We start from the raw sequence: 23,218 nt of genomic DNA on the forward strand, positions 1-23,218 counted from the left end.
CTAATAAACTGCCAACAAAGAGGAGAAGAATGGTGAATGGGTTCTCTCCAGAGTTCAGATACATAGGAAAAGATGAGTCTAATTTGCTAGCAGAAAACCTTTCTGTGGATCACTGATAGAGAAAAGCATGTAGAATTGATTTAATCATTGGTTATATAACCCCTACATGTGTTCCAAGTTTGTAGAAAAACTAATTTAGAGGTTCCTGAAGGAGAAGTCTACCAGAGGTGGCATATTTTTCATGTGGCTCTGCTTACCAGAGCCTAGATCAGAAAGTGGATGAGGATTGAAAATTCGTCTGTGTGAACATCTTCAAAGGTCTACTAATGAATGAGGCTGAGTCAATCTCTCTTGGTCTTTGCCCACTTCAAGTCATCTAACCAGCTGGAATCTCTGGCAGAAGAGAGGGAGCAAGAACTATATTCTCATTTCTATCTTTATCCCACCCTAGATCCTTGGGTGGTGGGGAAGGAGCCTTAAAGACTCTGGAGTGCTGTAGGAGAAAGAGTTGAAGTAAAAAAAAAAAAAAAGGAAAGAAGAATGAGTCATAAGGAGTCACACCTACTCCCATGCCCACACATGCGCACACACACATTGGCACTCATGGAGGGTGGGCACTGATTCATTGATTGTGCTGTAGGCTGGGCACTCTCATTTCAGCTGCCAGAATGAAGCCATCCACCCAAGGACCTGTGCTCCTTCTCCCAGTGTGATGACCTCTTAGATAGTCTCATTCAAGACCAATGATGCTGGTTGAATTGGGGAGCGCTGTTTGAATGGTTGAATTGGGGGGGGGGAGCTGTTTGAATTGGATGAGTGATCCTACTGTGCCCTATGATCCATGACACAATATCTAAAATAGCTGAGCAATGGAGTCTCTTTCATAATTCTGCTAAAAATTTGCAGGTGTTTTTTTTTTTTTTTTTTGTGCATGTGGGCACTAAAGCTTGGTCCCAGCAGTCAGTCCCTATTGGGACTGGAGGTGGGTGGGAGGGAGTGACAGTCCCTGGCTTGTGTGAGAGATGGAGGGTCTCCTACTCTTCCTGTTTTGCTTTGAATGCTCTCCTCGGGTTGGGTGGGCTCAAAACACTTTGAATTTTTTCCACTGCTCTGCTGTTTCCTCAGCTGCTCCGTCTCTCCTCTGCAGAGAGGAGTCAGCAGAGGTGTGGGTGGAGGAGGATGACTGAGAGAAATATAGACAGGGACAGGCTGTGTGGGCTGTGTAGAGAAGTTGTGCACTGAATGGCAAATCTGTGAGACGCAATTCTCCACCAATTAGTTGGGGGTGAGCTTCCTGTCCTGCCTCTGCCTTAGGCTGTGGCATCCAGAGATCCTCTCTGAACCCTAACCTCGAGGGTGAATATCCTTAAAAAGGTCTTCATGGGTGCTGGGTCTGTGGGTTCATTATCCTGCACCCAACTGTGGGACCAACCATAGAGCAGGAACAGAATTGCCACTCAGAGGCAGGTGCTCCAGCTGGGTCACCTGCTGCTCTGTCCTTAAGGGCAGCAAGGAGGAATCACTTCAGAAATCTCTCGAAAAGCTTTCTTAGTACCTTTCCAGGTAGATAGGTGATGGGTGACTGACCACCAGCCAGCAGCAAATATTTTGACCTCCTCTATAGCCTGTGGGTTAAAGGGCTCCAGACATGTTTCACCTGGCCGTAGGACGATCACGGGTATGGCAGAGCCCACATTCACTGAGTGATTAAGAAGTAACCGACTGTGTTTATATGGAATTGTTTTCCTGGTCCCTTTGCAGAGGCCTTTGGGAGGGGTGTGATGTGATGGGTTCCCCTAGTGTTCTTGGCATTCAGCATTTTCTAAGCAAAGCCTTTTACCGAAAAGACTCTAACTTAACTGGCCACTGGGTACCTCACATCCCTCCTGCTTGTGCACTAGAAACTCGGGTAATGGGATTGGAACCTGTCCTGCACTGCATGTATGTTATGTCAGTTTCCCGAAAAGCAGACCTAGTGAAGGGCCCTCATGTAACAGAGCCCCCGAGATAGTTCTGTGAGGATGAGAACTGAGGAATGCCAAGGAAGAGAGGACTGTTAGAAAGATGAGGCCGAGCACGGAACCTCAGTGGGAGATAAAATCCAAATCTGAACTTCCTGGCAGCTCAAGTGAAAGCCGGAGAGAGGGGGAGAGATGGAGAGAGAGGATGAAGGAGGTTATATAACTCATTTCTCTTTAGAAAGGAAGTACAACATTTCACTAAGAGAGACAATTATATTCCATGACATTCAGCTCAGAGATGAATTTTTCATAGAGATCTTTATGTAAGGGCGGTTGAGATAATAGTGGCCGTCTTTAAGAGCAGTTTTACAGAAGATGTGCACACACCCACTAATTATTTCCAACAGTGTCTGAAAGCATAGTGTTAAATTGCTGTTCTCAGCGCACTGGCCTGGGGACCTCAAGCAACCGTCCACATAGACGACCAGGGGGCAGTAAAGGAGAGCTCGGAGGAGCCGGAGAAGTGAATATTACAAGACTCTGAGGAATTTCTGTCTGGAATAAACAGCATCATCCAGGCTTTGGAGAGTAAAGATAGGGAAAACAGAAATTCAGGACCCTTCTTCCCGATCCTTTGGCTCACATTGATTTTCTGACAGATCTGAGTCGCAGGAAAGCCGATGCCCTGTGGCTGTCAGCGTGCAGTGCCTGTGTTGTTTTCTGCATTGTTATGAAATAATGATGCTATTTAGCAACACAGAGTCCCACAATATTCTTATTTATCAAAAGAAAAATGATTCTATTAAAATTTTATTTACCAAGTCTTTTTAATCATGGAAAATTAGTATATAAAGAATTTTATTCTTAACCCCGATTTAACTGATATTTGCCATCTTAAAATTTTTCTATATTTATGATAAGTTAAGGGTTTATAAACAGCTTGAAGCACCCACTGACTAGTGTGTCTTTTGTGTTTGTACTTAGTTTTATTGTTGTTTTGAGAGAGGCTCTCTTGCTGTAGCTCATTAGCCGGAACTTACAGCAATCCTACTGCCTTAGCCTTCCAGGCACAGAGGTTACAGCCACGAGCCACTGTTCCGGCTTGTTTATATATTTAATGTTGCTTATGTTATGTAATTTCTCCTTTCCTTCCTTTTTCTTCTCCATCTCCTATCAGGACAGTGTTTCCCAAACCTCAGCGGTCATAAAAGTCAGCTAGGATATTTGCAAATACAGATGCCTGGGCCCTTCAGGAGCCCAGCTCAGAAGCTGGGTGTGGTGGCCAGTGCCTGGAATCCCAGCACGCTGGAGTCTGAGGCACGAGTTTCAGGAGATGGAGGCCAACATAGGTTACACAGTGAAGGCCAGGCCAGCTTGGACTACAGAGTGAGACCCTAACCAAAAAAAGAGTCAGATAAAAAGTGAAAATTTCAAAATTGCCAGTTTTGGTGTCCGGGCAGGTTGGGAAACGCCGCTTCGCTCCCTGCTCCCATAGAGCAGCATGCACTCTGTTCACGGTTCGCAATAAGTGGTATTGACTGGCTGGTTCGATGTTGGTGCTGCCAACATGAAAGCCAGTAAGAGCCAACTGTGTTTTTAAACAACAATTCGTACTTAGCCATCTGCTCTGCACTCTGGTGATGGCACTATCCCTAGGCTGCTTGCGGGTGCGGTGGCACTGGATTCCTCCCTACTGTTTGTACACAGGCCACCTCCTCCCCAGGACACAGCAGGAGGCGAATAGCTGCCCCCCACACTTGTCAGCCTCTCTAGTCACCTTGAATATGTGTACTTTCCCTCAGGGTCACATCATCAGATGCATGAGAAGCTACTTTAAAGAGCTCAAAGGCACATATACCTCCAGATTCTCTAAACACGCTCCTCTGCTCTTGGACTCTTTGCTGTCTAGTAATAGTGTTATTAAAGGTTTTTTTTTTTTTTAATTTCGGGTTCATTACATGTACTTATAGTACAAATTCAAAAGACAAAAAGGAAGACAGAGAACCTTAATTTTCTTTGTATCTATCCTTCATCTCTTAATTCCCGTCCCCAAATGCAATGACTGTCACGTGGTTCATTTTTAACCTTTCAGATAAAAGCATCTATAATTTCCCAACAAATGCTGGCAATCCTGCACATATTTCTGCCAGTTCGCTTTTTCTGCTTAAACATATACCATTGTGAGTAACCATACCCGAGGGACTGCTTCAATTTTTAAAAACAATTCCATTGTATATTCCAGGATGTAATTTTAACTTATCTGACCAATGGAAGAGACACTTCCTCGTCTCTTGCTGTCCCCAACCACACTGTAGGAAACAACCCCATGCATAGACAAGCTCACTGATCTACATTTATTTGTAGAATGAATTTCTCAAAATAGAAAGACTGTATCTTTTGAATTTTGAAAACTGTGGTAAACTTCATAGGGATTACCAGGGCTTCTTCCCTGGCCAGCGGTACTAGGGATACCTGGTTCTCCACACCTTGCCTGACTTTGGGCAGTTAGATAGCAGGAACACACAACAGCAGTTTAAGTGTTCGATTCTGTTGTTGGGCTGGCGCCTTTTCATATGGTTTGAGCTGCACACTTCCTTTTCTACGGTTGTTCGCTTCTCTTCCCATTTCTCCTCTGTTAGATTATGCCATTTTCTTTTTATTCATAGTTCCTCTTCTTTGTGTTTTTTTTTTTTTAAAGGAAGTTAGCTTTCATGTGTGAGTTTGGAATCTTAAAACATATTTTTGTCATGAATATTTTAAAATGCTAATTTAGTTGAATTTATCAATTTCTTTTGAAAAAGTGTTCAGTTTTTTTGTAATATTTTAAAATGTCTTCTCTCTGAATATATGCATGTATATATTATACATGTTCTCCCATTTTCTTAGTTTTGTTTGAAAAATCTGTTTTATCATTTGGAATTACTTTGTTAGGAAGTATGAAATAGAGATTCCAACTTTATTTGATTGGTTGACTGATTCTGAGACAGGATCTCACTATGTATCCCTTTCTGGTATGGAATTTGCTATATAGACCAGACTGACCTTGAATTTACTGCAATCCCCCAGTTTCTGCCTCTCAAGTGCTGGATTGCAAGTTACAGGTACGGACCACTACACTCAGTTCTCTCTCTCTCTCTCTCTCTCTCTCTCTCTCTCTCTCTCTCTCTCCTCCCCCCTCCCTTCCTCCCTCCCTCCTTCCCTCCCTCCCTCCTTCCCTCCCTCCCTCCCTCCTTCCCTCCTTCCCTCTTTCCTTCTCTTTTTCCCTTCTCCCCTCTCTCATATGGTAATCTGGTTGTCTCAAAAAGAAGTTCTTATTTCTTCTTGTGATCTGAAATGCTTACTCAAGAGTCTGCGCACTTGGCTCCATTTCTGACCTTGAACTTTACGCGTGAGCACCACACTGTGTTCAGTGCAGAGCTTTCCTGTCTAGGGTCCTTGGGGCTTAGGTGGTCCACTCATCATGCTTTTTTCTACTTCTAGTTTGAATTTTATTTTTAGAGTTAGCTTGTGTAGCTTCCTCCACCAACTGACTCTGGACAATTTGTTGTTTTCAGAGAGTATGCTGAATTGATAGATTATCTTCGGGGAAACTGAAGGTGCGGTGGCCCCTTGTTTTCCTGCAAAAGAAATGGCATGTCTCTTTCAGTAGCATCAACAGATGCCCCTAATGTGGGACTCATATGTTTTTCTACACACTTCATGTCTGCTGCCGTTCTCCCAGCTTCAGTTCTATCTTCTGTCTGGTTGTAATGTTTTATGAAGGTGCTGGTGGTACTGGGGTTGGAGCTTAGGGCTTCAAGCTTGTGAGGCAACTGGACCCTGGCTTCTTATGTTAGTTTCGTATCTAACCATCCTACCGGATACTCTTAGGGAAGAATTTTTCAGCTGATTCTAGATAAATAGGCATCTCATCTGCAGATGGCAGGAGTTTTTTTTTTTCCTCCTACCTCCCAATTTAATTTTTAACCTTATCTCTCTTTCTGACTTAGTGGGAATGCTTTTAGCAATTTCTCTTCTAAACACGACGTCCCGAAAGATTTCTTCCTGAAAGTTCATTTTCAAGCCCTACCTGAAATGAACTGTTCTCCAACATCATTCATGGGGCGGAACTCCTAGTCTTTTCTTGGAAAGAGTAGAGTTATAGGACTCAAGTTAGGTACGTCTTCCTTACCTTAAACACCATTTCCCACTGGCTTCCATTCAGCTGCTCTCCTACGCTACAGAGAAGGACAGTGTCCTTCATTGGGAAGCAGCCCTGTGGCCTGCTGAGTGGGCCTTTTCAGTCTCTGCTATACGGCTCAGGAACCTAACCAAGAATTGTCCTGCTGCTGGGGAGATGAGCAGGCAAGAGTCCTTGGAACACTTGCTGGGCACAGCTTTAAGTCCAGTTCCAGGCTGCCTGCAAGTCTACTGGAGTCTAGGTCAAGTCTAGTGGAGTCTAGGTCAAGTCTAGTGGAGTCTAGGTCAAGTCTAGTGGAGTCTAGGTCAAGTCTACTGGAGTCTAGGTCAAGTCTACTGGAGTCTAGGTCAAGTCTACTGGAGTCTAGGTCAAGTCTACTGGAGTCTCGGCCAAGCTCCACATGGATTCGGCTGAAATCCTGACAGGATTTTGGTTTTGAGGTATAAGAGTCCTAAGCCATGCAAGGGACTTCGCATTGCAAACTTGGTTTTCATTTGGCTGAAGAACGGTCCCGGCTGACTTGAGAACTTGGGTGACATCTAGGTTAGTAAGGAGACAGGACAAAGCGCATTTGTACCTGCCTTTGTCCTGGTGCTCGGGCAGAGGGCAGTGACTTGCGACAGTAAATGCCACCACATCTCACATTCTGTCTTCTGGTTTTATGCTTGGTGCTCTTGTTTTACAGACAGGGTGAGGGCCCCGTACACACCTGTGTGGCCATCTCGTGTGATGAAGGCGGGATAGGATGCTGCGCTTTGAGTTCGGCGCCATTTCACCTTTGTACTTTACCCAAGTAATGGTACATGGTGTGAAGTTAATGATGTACGTGACGTTTGCTCTCCTCGACAGACTTCAGAAAACAGCCTTGATCTATAACACCTCTGCCATTACAAAACGAGGCCGCTGTATGACGTGTAGTCTCTGGGGCTAAAGTTTCCTCTCCTTTCCCTGCCCCTTCCCCTCCAGGCTTTAGGGTGGCAGGGCTGGCAAAAATGACAAATGAACAACCCATACGTTATTTAATGAGCAGATGAAGTGTAAAATTCAGTTCATGCTGAGTGTGTGTATTAAAACAATAATTTTATTACTGATTCTTATCAGTGTTTATTTAAAACATTCCTTTGGCTGTCAACTTAAATAAGACAAGCAATGCATCTGCCATGGGCTAATATTCTAGAATATTAGTTGGGAATTACACTCGCCGCTGTAGGACATGGGTTTTCACCAATTAACTATAGCGCAGTGAGTCATTAGTGGTCAAATGGCTCAATTTCACCCCTCTGCTCTCAGCGTAGCTAAATATACCACTCTCTGGAGTCCTGGCGAGGTGGTGGGTCCAGAAATAACAACCGGGATCATTTGAGGAGTGTGTGCTGACCTCTTCCAGGCACTGCCCAGCAGAATTGCAGAACCAACCTGCTCCCTACCCCCCACCCTCCTGAGGCCCATACTGCGAGTTTGTGTTTGCAGTCATGGGCCGGGGCCAGGATTGCACTGCATTCATTGTTTTTTCTTGAAGACATTCTAGTCTTCAGATGTCTGAGCCTAGAATCTTAGCACCCCTAATCTTAGCACTCAGGAGGCAGCAGCCAGGAGGATTGTGAATCGGTTTGAGGCCAGCCTGGGTTATATGGTAACCCTCTGTCTCCACAGAGCAAGGGCTGAGAATGCAGTTTAGCGGAGTGCTAGAGCACAGGCATGGGCCCTAGGTTCAACCCCTAACACTGACGATAATCTAAAGTAGTTTATTTTCTGAATCCACAATGCATTTTCTCTTTTTCTGGTTCTCCATGTTATTCTTTCCCACAGGTATTGAGGAAAAAAAAAATGTAGAAATCCCCTGGGGCTGAAAAATCTTATTTTAATGCTTTCATACCACATTTCTTTAATAACAACAATAACAATCTCCATGGCCCCCGAGAGTGAGCTACAACAGGGTGCCTTTGTCTTCCGGGAAAGCACCACACTCCAGCAGCCAGGCCGCTCACAACTCTGTAGGCTGCTCCAAGTGCGTTCTGAAGGAGAGGCCTGAGGGCTTGTATCCACGCTCTAGGCCAGATTATCACACAGAAAAGAGACTGGGAAAGAAGCCTAAAGCCATTCCAGCTCATGAGCAGGTCCGGAGAGCGCCACCTTCAAACTCAGCAAGTCCTCCTTGGCTTAAATGGTAGGGCTATCACAGTTCACTTGCAGGCCAATGCCACTTAGGTGCGCTTCCCCTTTAATTTAAGTGGGCAATTTAGGAATAATAGCTGCTTTGAGGACTTGGGGAGGCGGCAATTAGAATCCCTCTTTTCTTGCCAAGATCGTTTCTTTGAAAAGATACTGTCTTCTCGGAAGAGCTGCTGTCTTGCTAACCTGGGTGGCGCTGGCGCAGTCAGGTGCAAAATCATCACACACCCTGAAGTTTTCACAGTTTGCATCTGATGATGAGATAATTGGGGTCCTTTGTGTCGTAAACAGACTTCCCATCATCTTAATCCAAAACTGTCACCTCATCCAAAATCAATTAAGAAAACAACATGTTCCTGGGGCTCATTAAACACAAGATCACTAGTATTCTTTTTTTTCTCTTTTTTCTGAAGGTTTTTCAAAATGGTGTCTGTTTTTGTCCTGACAAATATTCTGGAAAATATATACTGAACAAAAGGTGATCAAAAATAGAAACAGTCTTAGTGGACAATGATGATTTTTCTGTTTTTTTCTTCTTTTTTAAGTTTTGCTAAGTCAGTGATTAGAAAGGGAAGAAAATAAGTAAGTTATTTGTTGATAATGAAAGATGTCCATTCCCTACAGAAGTGAAGTATTAGTTGTATGGCGTTATCTTCAGAATTATCTTCCTTTTGTATTTAGATCGTTCTCTGGAATCAAAGGACTCCAGCTGAAAGTCAACCTGCACCCCAACGACAATTACTTATTCTCCGTGAGAGCCATCAACGCATTCGGGACGAGCGAGCAGAGCGAAGCTGCCCTCATCTCTACCAGAGGTACTTTCTGCTTAGCACCAAGCAGGGATGTCTGGGTGTTTCCATTCCTCCCCTTCTGCCATCCAGAGGAGACACCTGAGGCAACTTCACAGCTGCTGTCAGTGAGAGGTTTTGCCACAAGGCCCCCAAGCCTGAGCCAGCAACAAAATGGCTCCTTTGTTTGCAATCTTCAGAGGTTCCCAAGCTTTGCTGTGCTTAGCAATCAGCCAGAGTACTTACGATACCGATCTCCTGGTCGCACCCCAGAGAAATGGACGTATTTGATCTGGAGGCGAGTTGGAGCATTTGGGGTCTTAGAAATCTCCCCAGGCACTTTGTGACTCACTCAGAATGCACTTAATTTGTAGGTGCGGGATGTGTGTAGTGATTTTCTCATTCTCTTATCCTTTGAACTCTGTGACGGGTTTCTAGTTTTGTTCTTCTTATCCTCGTTTGTGCTCATTAATGTTTGTCAAATGAGTGAGCCAACAAATTAATGAACAAATGAATAATTCAAATACGTGATAAAACAGTCCAGTAACATTTCGGGGGGACATCCCCAGAGAATGTTAACCAGAAACATTGGGTAGTTTTCAATTATGAGGAATGAGGGATGGGAAGGTGGAAATTATGCTGTCTCATCGTGGATCCACAGATGACACAATACTGAGGGGGGCACATTACGTCACTGTGCCATGCCCTGTTTGTGGTGGTGGTAGGGCTTGCATGAGTTGTAGGCAAAGATGGGAGAGCTGCCTAGCCAGGGATGGTTTCCCATTGTCTCAGTACTCTGCGTGTACTTTCCATCGTTGGAGCCTCTGTGGGCTCTTCTAATATGTCCCAATTTTAAAGCACGCCCAGCTCTTTGAGCATTTTGTTCAAGTAGACATTCCGACTCAATAGATCCAGGGTAGGGTCTTCATTTCCAGGTGATGAGGATGCTACAAGGAGCAGACATTGCCTAGCATAGACCCCACCTGCAGCAGGAGGTGGGTGTGACCAGCCCAGGGCATCCACTAATGCTTACTCATGGGGAGTTGCAGCTGTGACTTCCAAGCACAGAGTCAGGACATTGACTTTGGGAGAATGGGAGCCCGTGGTTTGACATGTGTGGACTGGCCTAGTGCTTGGCATTGTGACAATGCTGTCATCATATTTTCTCCCATAGGAACCAGATTTCTCTTGTTGAGAGAAACAGCTCACCCAGCTCTCCAGATCTCCTCTAATGGAACGGTGATCAGCTTTTCTGAGAGGAGGCGGCTGACGGAGTGAGTAGAAGCAACCGTAGCTGGGCTGATGCTGCTGTAGATGGGTTTCCCCAGGACTGTATCAACTGAGTGCATTCTTGGTTTAACGAGCTTGCCCAGTTATGTGAAGAATATATGTGCAACAGGCACTGTTCACTGTGAGGTGTGCAGTGACACACATAGCTCACAACCTGGAGCAGTGTCAATGTTTTTACTGGGACCCTAAACACAGATGGTTTTGGTTGAAACACTGGCTACTTTAAGGTATTATCTTTGGTTCAATGGAAAACGGAAGCCAGTGATGATTCTCTTATTTTCTGTAGCAACCCAGGTATTGACCACTTGGATAGGAATGAGATACTTTATTGAGTTTTTAGTTCTAGTCACAGAATCTTGCCCTCCAGTAGCCCCCACAAAAGGCAGTAACATCAAAGAAAACAGGAACCAAAAGCTTGGGAAGCCTGGCAATTTACCTGCCCCTCATCTGTCTCCATCTCTATTTCTCTCTGTCTCTGTCTCTGTCTCTCTTTCTCGCTCAGCTATCTTGAGGGTTGAAATGGCCAAATGGGAGAAGGTATGGGCAAAGTGTAGGTAGAGTTTCTCTGTCCTGGCAGCCACTCCCAAATAACCTCACTGAGACTTAGCAATTATAGATGCTTGACCAGTAACTTAGGCTTTTTTTTTTCTAGTTCCTATATTAACCCATTTCCATCAATCTATATGCAGCCACAAGGCATTTATTTATTTATTTATTTATTTATTTATTTATTTATTTATTACCTCATCTACATACTTCCCATCCTGCTTGGTCTGCATCTCATGGTGTTTCCTGGCAACCTTGAGACTCTGTCTTTCTTCCCAGCATCCTCCTAGTCTGGCTCTCCTGCCCAATCAGGTCTTTATAAACCAATGAGAGTGATACCTATTTACGGTGTACAAAGACTTTTCCATAGCAGCAAACTTTTCAGACACATGCTGCAGAGGACACTGATATGCTAAAATTATACCCATTCACGGATTGAGAAAACGAGTTTAAAAAACGATTGCAGAGTAGATGTGGTGGGGCTGGAAAGATGTTCAGAGGTTAAGATGATCTGAATTAGATCCTCAGCACTCATGTTGGGCAGCTCACAACACCTGCCACTCAAAATTCTCGGGGTCTAATGCCATCTTCTGGCCTGTGTGGGCTCCTGCCCTCATGTTCACAAATCCACACGCAAAACAATACACACATATAATTCAAAAAAATAAATCTTAAAAAGAGAAGTATGTGGGGTTTCTTTTAAAAGTAATAAAAAAAGGAAGTAGACTGGAATTGTTAAGAGTTCACAGATGGTATCTGATAGAAACTGGAATGTATTTTTATAGAATTTTGTTTATTTATTATTAGTATGAAAATAAGATCGTAAATATCAGGGAGCCTGGCTTTACTCCAGGGAGTGAGGGTTTGTCAGTTGGCACTTCTCTAAAATGAAGTTATTGGGTAAAGACACGGAGCCTGTGAAATACATTTACTTGTATTAATCATTTTCTCATCTGTTCAAGGGCAGAGGGAGGGGTGCTGACTGAATATTAACACTGAGAAGTTAAAAACACCTCCTTGCTGTCTCAGCCATTTTCCAGCACCACTGAGCAACCCATGCATACAAGGTCATGTGTCCGTGGTTGCAAGGGCTCGGGCTCATTCCAGGCTCAGGCAGAAAGAGGCCTTGACCTCACCTCCCGGAGGCCCCTGAACCACGGCGACGGTGGAGCACCTCTCCAAAGCCACGGTCACACTGCTCAGTTCTATACTCTGCTCTGGCCTTGCCTGCTGTCTTCACATTTTAAAGCTGTGCCCCATGGGGTCACTGCCACAAGGAAGGTCAGCTCATACTGGAATTCAGTTTTAGAAGGTTTGAAAGGCTGAATTTGACCGTGCACATCTTTAATCCCAACATTCAGGAGGCTGAGGCAGGTGCATCATGGAGTTTGAGCCCTTGTGGCAAAAACCCAAAATGTGAAAAGTTCTGGAGATTCCACCTTTATTTTTGCAGGTTCTGGAAGAGGAAAACTCTGTAAGCCATGCTCTCCCACCTGCCTCTGTTCTCTCCCTTCCGCTTCCCTAAGAGCAGAGGTTATAGCAGCTCTTTCCCTTCCTGCCATTGCCACTCATCGCCTGGTGCCCAGACCCTTTACTATGTACCATATGTGCATGCATAAGACAGTGGGCATATGTCAAATTCGTGCTGGAGGTTGGTGAATCCTGGGTCGGTCTGGCCAGGGTTCAGAGCATAAGGAACAGATGGTGTCTTTAGTCAATTGTCATCAGTTTCTGAAGTCAGACCTCTGCCTAAAGGGGCATGTAAGGTTGATGTGCATGGGGCAAAGGCTGGTGGTTTCTGTGCTAACCTCGAGCTCATCAACGTTGCTTACAGGATCCCCTCTGTGCTGGGGGAGGAACTGCCTGCCTGTGGCCAGCATTACTGGGAGACCACAGTCACAGACTGTCCAGCTTATCGACTTGGCATTTGCTCCAGCTCGGCTGTGAGGGCTGGGGCCCTGGGACAAGGGGAGACCTCGTGGTACATGCATTGCTCTGAGCCACAGAGGTAAGCTGGTGCCCTGGCTTTCCTAACTTAATCAAAAGGTCACTTGCAGTATCTAGGCAGGGACCTAATGGGGAACTTATGTCTTTGCCCAACTTCTAAACTAAGTAAGACAGCAAGCACAAAGGGTGTGGCGGTTAAAGCGTCATTCTGATTACCACAGAAACTAGACAAGAGGGCTTCTTATATTCAGCCATATAGACCCAGCCAGAGCCTGGATGGGACCAGCTTTCCTGCTCTGTGGGGCACAACTTATGTCTGAAGAGGCAGAGAAGGGTGTTATATTCCCTCATCAGCCAAGATAAAGAGGTAGGGAAAGGAGGAATCTGGAAGTTTTCCCTTCTAAACTCAACCCAGGGTGTAGAGAAGTACCACAATGATGCTCAGAGGGACCCGGGTTGTAAAGAAGTACCACAGTGATGCTTAGAGGGACCCGGGGTGGAGAGAAAAGTACCACAATGATACTCAGAGGGACCCATGGTGGAGAGAAGTACCACAGTGATGCTCAGAGGGACCCGAGGTGGAGAGAAGTACCACAACGATGCTCAGAGGGACCCAGGATGGAGAGAAGTACCACAGTGATGCTGAGAGGGACCCAGGGTGGAGAGAAGTACCACAGTGATTCCCAGAGGGATCTGGGTTGAAGAGAAGTACCACAATAATGCTCAGAAGGACCCAGGATGGAGAGAAGTACCACAATAATGCTCGAGCTCCCTCTACAGAGAAGGACTTGGTGGGAGTGAGAAAGAGGTGGCTCCCTGGCACCCTGTCCAGCATTGATTTATAACAGAAACTGACAAATTATAGCACATAAGTCAAACCTGGTCCATGCTAGCTTTTTGGTAAATAAAGTTTTATTAGAAGGCAGTCATTTTCGTTTATTTATGTATTGCCTATGGCTACTTTTGCACTAATGTGGTAGATTGGAGAGAGACAAATTAGCTGTCACGTGTCAAGATATTTTTTTCTGTCTCTTTATAGATAAGTTTACAAAACAAACCCATATTGTTTGGTGGGTGCATATTCAAAGCCATTAGCCTGTGTTAGTCTTGAGGGCACAGGAGAACATACCATGACTGAAGTATGCTTACAGGATGGTCTGAATTTTGTCCTGTCTTTACCCTTGATTCTGCCTCCTATTGGTTACTCTCCATTCGTTTGTTAACCCTTTGATCAATCTTTCATGCATTTTGTCTATCTCAAAAGGCCTTGGTTTACCAGTGCTTGACATAGACTAAGGCTTGGTAGGGTTGAGGCCTGGCCTGCTACCTTTTGGGGTTGTAGGGTTTCATAAAATCAAAGACAAGGAAGAGCTTTGGCATTGGAAGATGTGACCCAAGTGGCAGGCTTTATTCCAGTGATAGACTTTGAAGAGTGTCCTTTGGTACTCCTGCTGTGGGCTCTCAGGAAAGGCCCCCAGCCTGGGATTTTGCATATCTTCAGCTGTGCATTTCCTCCTGTGTTCTCCTTGACAGCTTGACTCTCTGAGATGGTTCATGAGGGTGCCATCTCCAAGTGCTATTTAAAGTCACACTGCATCAAGTCAGAGCAATTATGATTAATTGATATTCAGTGCTGTGTCAGGATTCAGCCCCTGCCCAGAGTTTAAAATCATTTAAACTTGGAATTTACATTCAGCAATTATAGGAGCCCAAATAGGTATTAATAAAAAACAAACCTCTTTAGGCTGATAAGATGGTTCCATGGCTGAGTGCTTCCTGTGCAAGCCTGCCAACTTGAGTGTAAGCTCTGGCATCCATGGTAGAAGGAGAGAGCCATTGCCAAAAGCTCCGCTCTGACGTCTGCATGTGTACAGTAGCACGCAGGCATGGTGGCTCATAAGTGCTCCCTGCAGCGGTGGTGATGATGTTGATGATGGTGGTGATGATGTTGATGGTGATGATGATGGTGATGATGTTGATGGTGATGGTGGTGATAATGATGATGATGGTGGTGATGTTGATGGTGGTGGTGATGATGATGATGGTGGTGATGATGATGGTGGTGGTGATGATGGTGATGATGACAATGGTGATGATGATGATGGTGATGATGATGGTGATGGTGATGATGATGGTGATGGTGGTGATGATGATGATGGTAGTGATGTTGATGGTGATGGTGGTGGTGATGATGATGATGGTGGTGATGATGATGATGGTGGTGATGATGATGATGGTGATGATGTTGATGGGGATGGTGGTGGTGATGATGATGGTGATGATGATGTTGGTGATGGTGGTGATGATGATGTTGGTGGTGATGATGATGATGGTGATGATGATGATGGTGATGGTTGTGATGATGATGATGGTGTTGGTGATGGTTATGATGATGGTGATGGTGGTGATGATGATGATGATGGTGATGGTGATAATGATGGTGATGATAATGATGATGGTGATGGTGGTGATGATGATGTTGGTGGTGATGATGATGATGATGGTGATGATGATGATGATGGTGGTGGTGATGATGATGATGATGATGGTGATGATGATGATGATGGTGATGATGATGATGATGGTATTGGTGATGGTGATAATGATGGTGATGATGATGATGATGGTGATGGTGGTGATAATGATGATGATGGTGGTGATGATGATGATGGTGATGATGATGATGGTGTTGGTGATGGTAATGATGGTGATGATGGTGATGGTGGTGGTGATGGTGATGATGGTGATGGTGGTGATAATGATGGTGGTGATGATGATGATGGTGATGGTAGTGATGATGATGATGGTGTTGGTGATGATGATGGTGATGATGATGGGGGTGATGGTGGTGGTGATAATGATGATCTTTTACGTACTTGAGAACACAAACCAAAGGCTAGCCTCAAACCCTCCAATCACAAGTTCCCAGGACTAACTTTGTAGGAAACACAATTGTTCATTTTGTGACGAGTTCTTCCTGTATCTTTCGTCACTGTTTCTTTCAGCCCGGTGTGGCCTTCTGGGAAGCCAATATTCCTACCTTTGTGGTTGCAGCATGGTGGCCAGTCTCAGGTGCCTTGATTTCATGCTCTGATGGTGCCACACGAGGCACTTGTGCCCTTCAGGATTCTGGGGGTGCAGCACAGCAAGCCCTCCTGTGGTTCTCAGTTTTCTAGTTCAGTGACTTTAAACCGGTTCTGTGGCTCTTGATTGAACCTAAGCATAAGATGATCCTGGGAGACACCAGTGGTTCCATTCCTTGTCCTTCTCCACTTTGCTGTTTACCTCAAGGCCACAGTGTTTTCAAACATTATTTTATCATACCCCCCCCCCATTTTCTTCTAAAATATACCCACAGATATCTCTGGTGCTAACAGAACTTACAGGACACAGGGAAGAAGGGAAACCAGGAAGTAATAACCAGGCAAAGGGAGGAGGGAAGTTGTTTATTGTGTAAAAAGGGGTCAGCTGTGTTCAGGGTGATGGAAGCCCCAGGGCAGGAAGTCTGAGAGTCATAGCCACAGTCGGGCTTCTGGAGGGTTCTTGTTTGAATAGACATCAGCAGTCCCAAATGGGGACAGGCAAATGGGGGGAGTGGGGTCACGCCCAAGCGAGCCAAAAGAAGACCTTCTGTTTAGCTGACAGTCATGGTTGCTTTGGGCCTTGTGACAGCATGAGGCAGAGGAAAACTGTCTCTTAAGGCTGGTGTGCAAAAACAAGGAGGAAGGAATCACAGTCTTCCTACCCCCTTTGAAGGGCTCCCCAGTGGCCTAACTGCCCTCTATGGAGCCCCTATTTCCTGAGGGACCCACCATCCTGGTGACCAGGACCGAAGAGACAAAAGCCTGTGAGAATTGCAGGTCCCCTCACTGAAGAGTTCCACGAGAAATTGGTATGCTAATGAAGGAAACAACAGAAGCAGGAATGTACCCCAGGTCTCCTGAGACTGATGGGGTCAAGATTTTAAGGGGTGTATTTCCCTCTTGCCACTATAATGGGGATCATCTCGGGACTGACTGGTGATTGGCCAAACCACAGGTGAAGGACATCAGTTCACTGGGTCATTCAGAACCTTCTAGACCAGTAGTCTTCAACGTATGTGTCCCGATCCCTGGGAGAAGGGTCAAATGACCCTTTCACCAGGGCACCTAAGACCTTCAGAAAACAGATAACTTTATGAGTCATAATAATAGCAAAATCATACTTATGAAGCAACAATGAAACTAGTTTTATGGTCTGGGGTCACCACAACAAGAAGAACTGTGTTAGGAAGGTTGAGAACCACTGGTCTAGACTTGTGTTGTACAATAGTACCTTCTATAATAACAGAAAAATGGTGTCACAGCTCTTCTTGAACTGTGACTGGTAAGGCTGATAATCTGAATTTTATACATCATTAAATGTTCGTTTTAAGTGGCCAGATGTAGTTAGTGGCTACTGTCCCTATTTGGGACTGCTGGTCTCTATTCAAACAAGAATCATCCAGAATTCCAACTTTTAATACTCGAACTGCCTAGCCTGGGGGTCTCTGCCACCTTGAATACACTACCCAGATCTATTGTCAGGGTCCCATGTCCTCGCCAGCCTGCCGGGCAGATGGCGACTGCTCTTTCCCACGTCCACGCCCATTTTGCTCTTGCTACTCTATCTACTGAGCTTTCTCCTTCCTCTTCCCACACACTCCTGTCCTGCCCATTCCTGGTGGCCTAGTGTGAGCTCGTCTGCCCCCACATTCCCCAGAGGGCCTAGAGAGGAACGAGGTACATGGTACACGGTACAACCCGTGTGGATGTGTTTGTATTGGAGGGTAACACTAAAGCTCCCTCTGGCTGCTGAAAACTTAGAGATAAAAGGGGGAAATTGGTTTGGGCAAAGTGGGGCTTTATTCAGAGCTTGAAGTGGCAAGAACTAATGGCATTGCTCTTAAGCTTCATAAAGGCCCTTACGTAAGTTACCTATAAATCTTTAAAAATGTAAAATTAATACGTTGTATGGAAGGCAAGCCCACAGTACCGTTTAAGTGCATGGCAGCCTCAAAGGAGTTTTGTTGGGAAGAATGACACGCCGTGAATGCGACAGTGAATGCACGTGGGCAGCTGGGAAAGAATTAGAAGGTGGAGAAGAATCACAGGGGTGGCACAGGCTGGTTATTCTGGGACTGCCCCCTAATACGGAGCAGCAGAAGGATGACGAAGCATCTCTGCTGGATGCACTAGGCATGCCGCTGCCTAGAAGGGCTCCAGCAAAAAGCACCGAGGCCAGCATCACTGCCACTCATCCCTGTGAGCTAAACTGACAAGCCGAGGCCCTGATTATTTCCAAGTGATTTTTCTTTTCAAATCTTAAGGATTCCCAGAGATTTTGAAAAATTGAAATTCTCGTTCTGTTTCCTTTCAGGTACACGTTTTTCTATAGTGGTGTTGTGAGCGAGGTACAGGCGACCGAGCGTCCAGGCCGAGTGGGTATTCTCCTGGACTACACCAACCAGAGACTTCTATTTATAAACGCGGAGAGTGGACAGCTGCTCTTCATCGTGAGGCATCGATTTAGCGAGGGCGTCCATCCTGCCTTCGCCCTGGAGAAGCCTGGGAAATGTACTCTTCATCTGGGCTTAGAGCCCCCAGACTCTGCCAGGCACAAGTGATACTGGGTCTTCAGAGTTTATGAGAGTGAGAATTTAGGTTTGGGGTGGAGAGCTGTCATTCTCTCTCAGGTACCGTTATTCAGATGGTCTCCCACACACCTGCTCGAACAATAGCTAAGGGTGCCAGGGTCAGCATGGCAGGAAAGCCAGGGACCCCGTGACCTTACGGAGTGGGTAAGTGGAGACGGTGCAGACACAGCCTCCACCCTTCGGTTCACAGTTGGCCTTGTTGACTAAATTCGAAGGCTTTGTATTTGACCTGGGAACCAAATCCAGAGAAATGGACTTCTGCCTGTTTTATCGGTCAAACAAATCCCCAGGTAGCCAGGCTAGAGAGGAGAGGTTTGTTAGTGTCACATCTCCTCTGACAAAGAGACACAGGCTTCTTCCACAAGAAAATGTCACCTTACTTCACTGAAGAATAATGAATCCTAGTCATTAGAGAAAATGTTTTAGCCGATCTAAATTTACAACGAATTCTTTTACTGTTGTATATGCTGTAGAACATAAACCCCACTTCTCTGAAATTTTCAAAGTAGAAAAATACTAGATAACAGAGGTTTCCACTTTGTTAAATAAATGGCTAGACTCTCATAAAATACAATCTATTGTGTGAACTTATTGCACATAGCTTCGTCCAGCATCTCTGGACCAGGACACAGTGGAGAAAAAATGCCATCACATTCCAGGGGGACAATGCTACTATTGATTCTCATTAGCCGGTTTTGCACAGAGATTTTTTTTTTTTAGAAATAAAAATGCTCCCAGACCATAGAACCTGTACGGTTGCTCACAAAGTCAGCCATCAGGAATTGTGCATCTCTTCTTATGAAAAAGTAGGCTTATGTATTTTTTTAGCTCTCTATACTGAAAGTTCTCAAAAATCTTCCTAAAGTATGTATGCAAAATTCCTGGACCTAGAAGGCACGCAGAGCTGATTGATTCTGCTCTCAACAATGGAAATGCTTTAATTATATTTAAGGTTTTGTTTTAATATTATACACTCAAGTTATTTTTCTCTCTCCCTCCCTTGCTCCCTCCCTTTCTTCCTTCTCTTTTTCCTTCCTTCCTTCCTTCCTTCCTTCCTTCCTTCCTTCCTTCCCTCCCTCCCTCCCTCCCTCCCTCCCTCCCTCCCTCCCTCCCTTCCTTCCTTTTTTAAAAACTAGGCTCTAGTCCTGGCTAACTTGGAATTCACTCTGGAGATCAGACTGGCTTTATACTCAGAGCTCTGCCTGCCTCTGCCTCCTGAGCGCTGGGATTAGAAGTGTGTGTCTCTGTGCTTGGCAGTTCAGTTATTTTCTTGATTTCAGAAATAACATTTTACCTTTTTCTCCTGATACATTCTAAAATACATTTTTAATACCTAAAAATCCCAGTCTGGACCTGTACCTGCTCTATAGAGCCCCGTAAAAGGAAGAATAATGCTGTGGTTGCTCTCTCTCTCTCTCTCTCTCTCTCTCTCTCTCTCTGCATGTACACTTAACAACAGTAAAGGGGCAATTCTTCATCAAAGTTAGAGCAAAGTAGAACATGTTCCTATTGTTCTTCTGGGAACACTTCCCTAAAGCCTGAAGTATTGTCACCTTAAGTCCACAAACCAACACAATACTTTAAAAACCAGACACCATCCCTTTTAAACTGGCAGCTTTCTTTCGATCTCACAGGTTTCTGAAATCCCTTCTCAGCTCACTGCATTTCCTACCCATGAATGAACACGTGTCCAGTTGCTGAGAGAACTCTTGAGCACCCAACTATTCATGTTCCTGGGACAGCTTTGTTTCTGGTAAAGATGACGAAAGTTCGGCATCACAGGGGTCCCGACAACTCACGTATTAACATTTTTACACCCCCCCTCCACACACACACTGTTGATTCATGTGGTTTCCACATTGTCTCCAGGCTTAAATCACTGTAACTGTGTGTTGGAAGCCGTGATACGAGGAAGCTCAAATCTTGTTTGTGGTAGTGAGGATGGTTTGTGGGAGACTCTAACTCTGCAACTAGCCCTAACCTTTGAAATTCAGCTCTCTGACCCTCCCGTGCTCTGCCAAAACCACGTGCAAGTTATACATCCAGTGATTGTTATTCAGTCGTGCTGACAGGCCAAGACACTGTGCTCTGAAGTGACCAGTGATGACAAGATTGTAGAACATCACTTGTTTTCAAACGTTAGGGTCCATGGCATTGCCCAAGTGTCAGTAGCTCTGTAGAGATGCATGTGTTTAATAAGAGTGGCTGAGCATTTTCTAGAAGTTTATGGTATTGTAGTCCTGAGTCCAGTTCCTGGAGTGTTTCAATGATACTGTTAATAAGATCAAGACAAGGGCACAGCGGTTCGTGTACTTGTGCTGAAACCGATGTCCCGAGTTTGTTCCCTAGACTCCACATGGTAGAAGAAGAGGGTCAATAAAAACTAACTCAAACAAGTTGTCCTCTGGTCTCCAAATACGTGGCAGGTATGGTGTGCTTGTTCTCACACAGACATATCCTCCCCCATACACCCTGCAGCGCATATGTGAATACATGCACTAGAAGAGAAAAGCCATCCAAGCAACAACAAACCCAACAGACCCCAGCTTTGGGATCTAGATCCATGGCTTGAAACTGCTCCTGAGTGTGGGACGTCATTGCACAGAAATGCTTGTAGCCTAATGTGGCATCCCATGGGAAAGCCAAAGGGGCAGGAGTTCAAATCCCTTCTCATTTCTCTGCTCACTTGTTATATTTTGATACATTGGGTTAATACATTTGATAAGAGGGCTTCTATTGTTAAATGAGGTCCAAAACTGATAGCCTCTTCTGACTCCTGTGATCCAGGGTGACCCAACAGTCTTTAGAGGATCCACCCTTTCTATTCCAATTCAGATATAACCTTGACCATACGATGTTTTGTCCCCTAGCCCAAATTTCTAGATTTCCTGCCCACGGTACATTTTCCTCTGATTCTTCCTCTGATTCCAGACTTCCCCTTCCTCACCTCTGGTCATTTCATCACTCCTTCATTTTTCCCAAGCCTATTTGGTCAGGATTGTCCCCAAACATGTCCATGGAGCCTTTGGGTGTCTCCCAGGATGCTAACACAAAGCTGTGGTTGACATAGTTACGTTAAGACGTAGGGGTACATATGGGCATCTTGACGCACACCTTTAATCCCAGAATTCTGAGGCAGAGGCAGGTGGATTTCTATGAGTTCAAGGCCAGTGTGATCTACATACTGAGTTCCAGAATAGCCAAATAGACCCTATGTTTAAAAAAAGAAAAGGAAAGGAAAGAAAGAAAAAGCAGAAAAAGAAAAAGGAAAAAGAAAGAGTTGGGGCCAGTAGGGGACATTTTCAAAGCACACAAACTCACCACCGATGTGAAACACTACCTTTGTTAAGTCCCTTCTGATCTGTCTTCAGCCCAGCCTTCCCGCTGCAGCAAGCAGGCTCAGCCCCCTCCAGTTAGCTTTGTTTCTTTATACTTCTAGCTTCTGCTCACTTGAGTTTCTTTTTTAGGGCAGACAGTGGAACTAGAAAACATCAAAACGGGCAGATCTCTTACTAGAATAGACATCTTTTATAACTGTCTGAGAGCAAATATGCCTTCCTTATCTCCGCCTCTTTTATCTCGCTCCGTCCCGGACCTCGCAGAACTAAAAGGTGCAGTAAAGCGATTCCTCATACTCAAGGACTTTCTTCTCCCCAAGACGGATTGGGCTGTTACCTCTTCGAATGGTTTAGAATTCCCTTTGCACCCCCCTTTAATGGATTTTCACAGAGCCAGTGAGTAACTAAAAAAAAAAAAAATCTGTTCTCGACCCAAGTGAACCTCCTAGGCTGTGCTGAGCTACCCCAATACCTTGAAGGATTTTACTCCTTGGAAGATGTTAAAGAGAAATGACAGCCTGCATGAGTCTGTGTGGCTTCGAGGATCACCATAACTGGGATGGGGAGGAGATGGGGAAAGGACGGACACACTGACACAGTAAAGCTTGTCTCTGGCGGGTTGTGCTCACTCTGGGGGAGGGCACCAACTGCAAGAGCAGCCTGGACCCTTAGCTCATTTACTTAATTAATGCACTGGAATCGAGGAGTTAGTTGCGTTTACTGTATGTGGTTGAATGAGGATGCAGGATTAGCTGATTTCTGTGGAATTCTCTTAGGGCAAGGGATCACCTGGAGGAGATAGCCGTGACTGCTAGTTCCCACGCCCACAGCCAGCACTGGTACTTGGACCAGAGGAAGGGTCTTCCATCCCTCTGAGTCTCAGAGCTTCCCCCAGGAAAGGTTTTCCACTCCCACAATCTGAAGCATTGGGGTCCTTGACATGAGTGTGTTCATGTCAACCAAACATTCACGCAGTATTCATCTGCTCCTTAAACATAACTCAAGGCATCCTCCATACCCCTCAGGAGTCCACATGTCATTCAGGTATTTAAAAACTTCAGGGAATAACTACAAAAGGAGGAAGAAAGAGGAAATGGGAAAGGAACGCCACCGTTAATTCATTCAGCGCAGGTACCGATGCTGATTGTGGCTCGGGGGAATGGGAATCATATCATCAGAGAGGTTGCTCTTCGGGTGTTTGTGTGTTGTGCTTCTCAACATACAACAGGCATTTCCCAAAGACTCCCCGGGCTGGCCTTTGCTAGGTCTCAAACCCTGCAGAGAATGGGCCAGAAAGGCTTCCTGTAAGCCGAGAGATGAAA

The 23,218-nt window shown here is 45.2% G+C and overlaps 1 protein-coding gene across 1 annotated transcript in view; it reads left to right on the forward strand.

Moving 5' to 3' along the window:
* The window catches only part of Cmya5 (cardiomyopathy associated 5), a 99,859-nt gene extending 80,602 nt beyond the window's left edge, over window positions 1-19,257 (forward strand). The window contains exons 10-13 of the mRNA XM_057789579.1: window positions 8,995-9,128; window positions 10,276-10,375; window positions 12,772-12,945; window positions 18,282-19,257. Coding sequence (XP_057645562.1) covers window positions 8,995-9,128; window positions 10,276-10,375; window positions 12,772-12,945; window positions 18,282-18,528 — 655 coding nt within the window. The 3' untranslated portion in view covers window positions 18,529-19,257. The remainder of the gene's footprint in view (window positions 1-8,994; window positions 9,129-10,275; window positions 10,376-12,771; window positions 12,946-18,281) is intronic.
* Window positions 19,258-23,218: the final 3,961 nt, after the last annotated feature.

Source organism: Chionomys nivalis, chromosome 15, assembly GCF_950005125.1.
Source record: "Chionomys nivalis chromosome 15, mChiNiv1.1, whole genome shotgun sequence".
In the NCBI taxonomy this organism is placed as follows: domain Eukaryota; kingdom Metazoa; phylum Chordata; class Mammalia; order Rodentia; family Cricetidae; genus Chionomys; species Chionomys nivalis.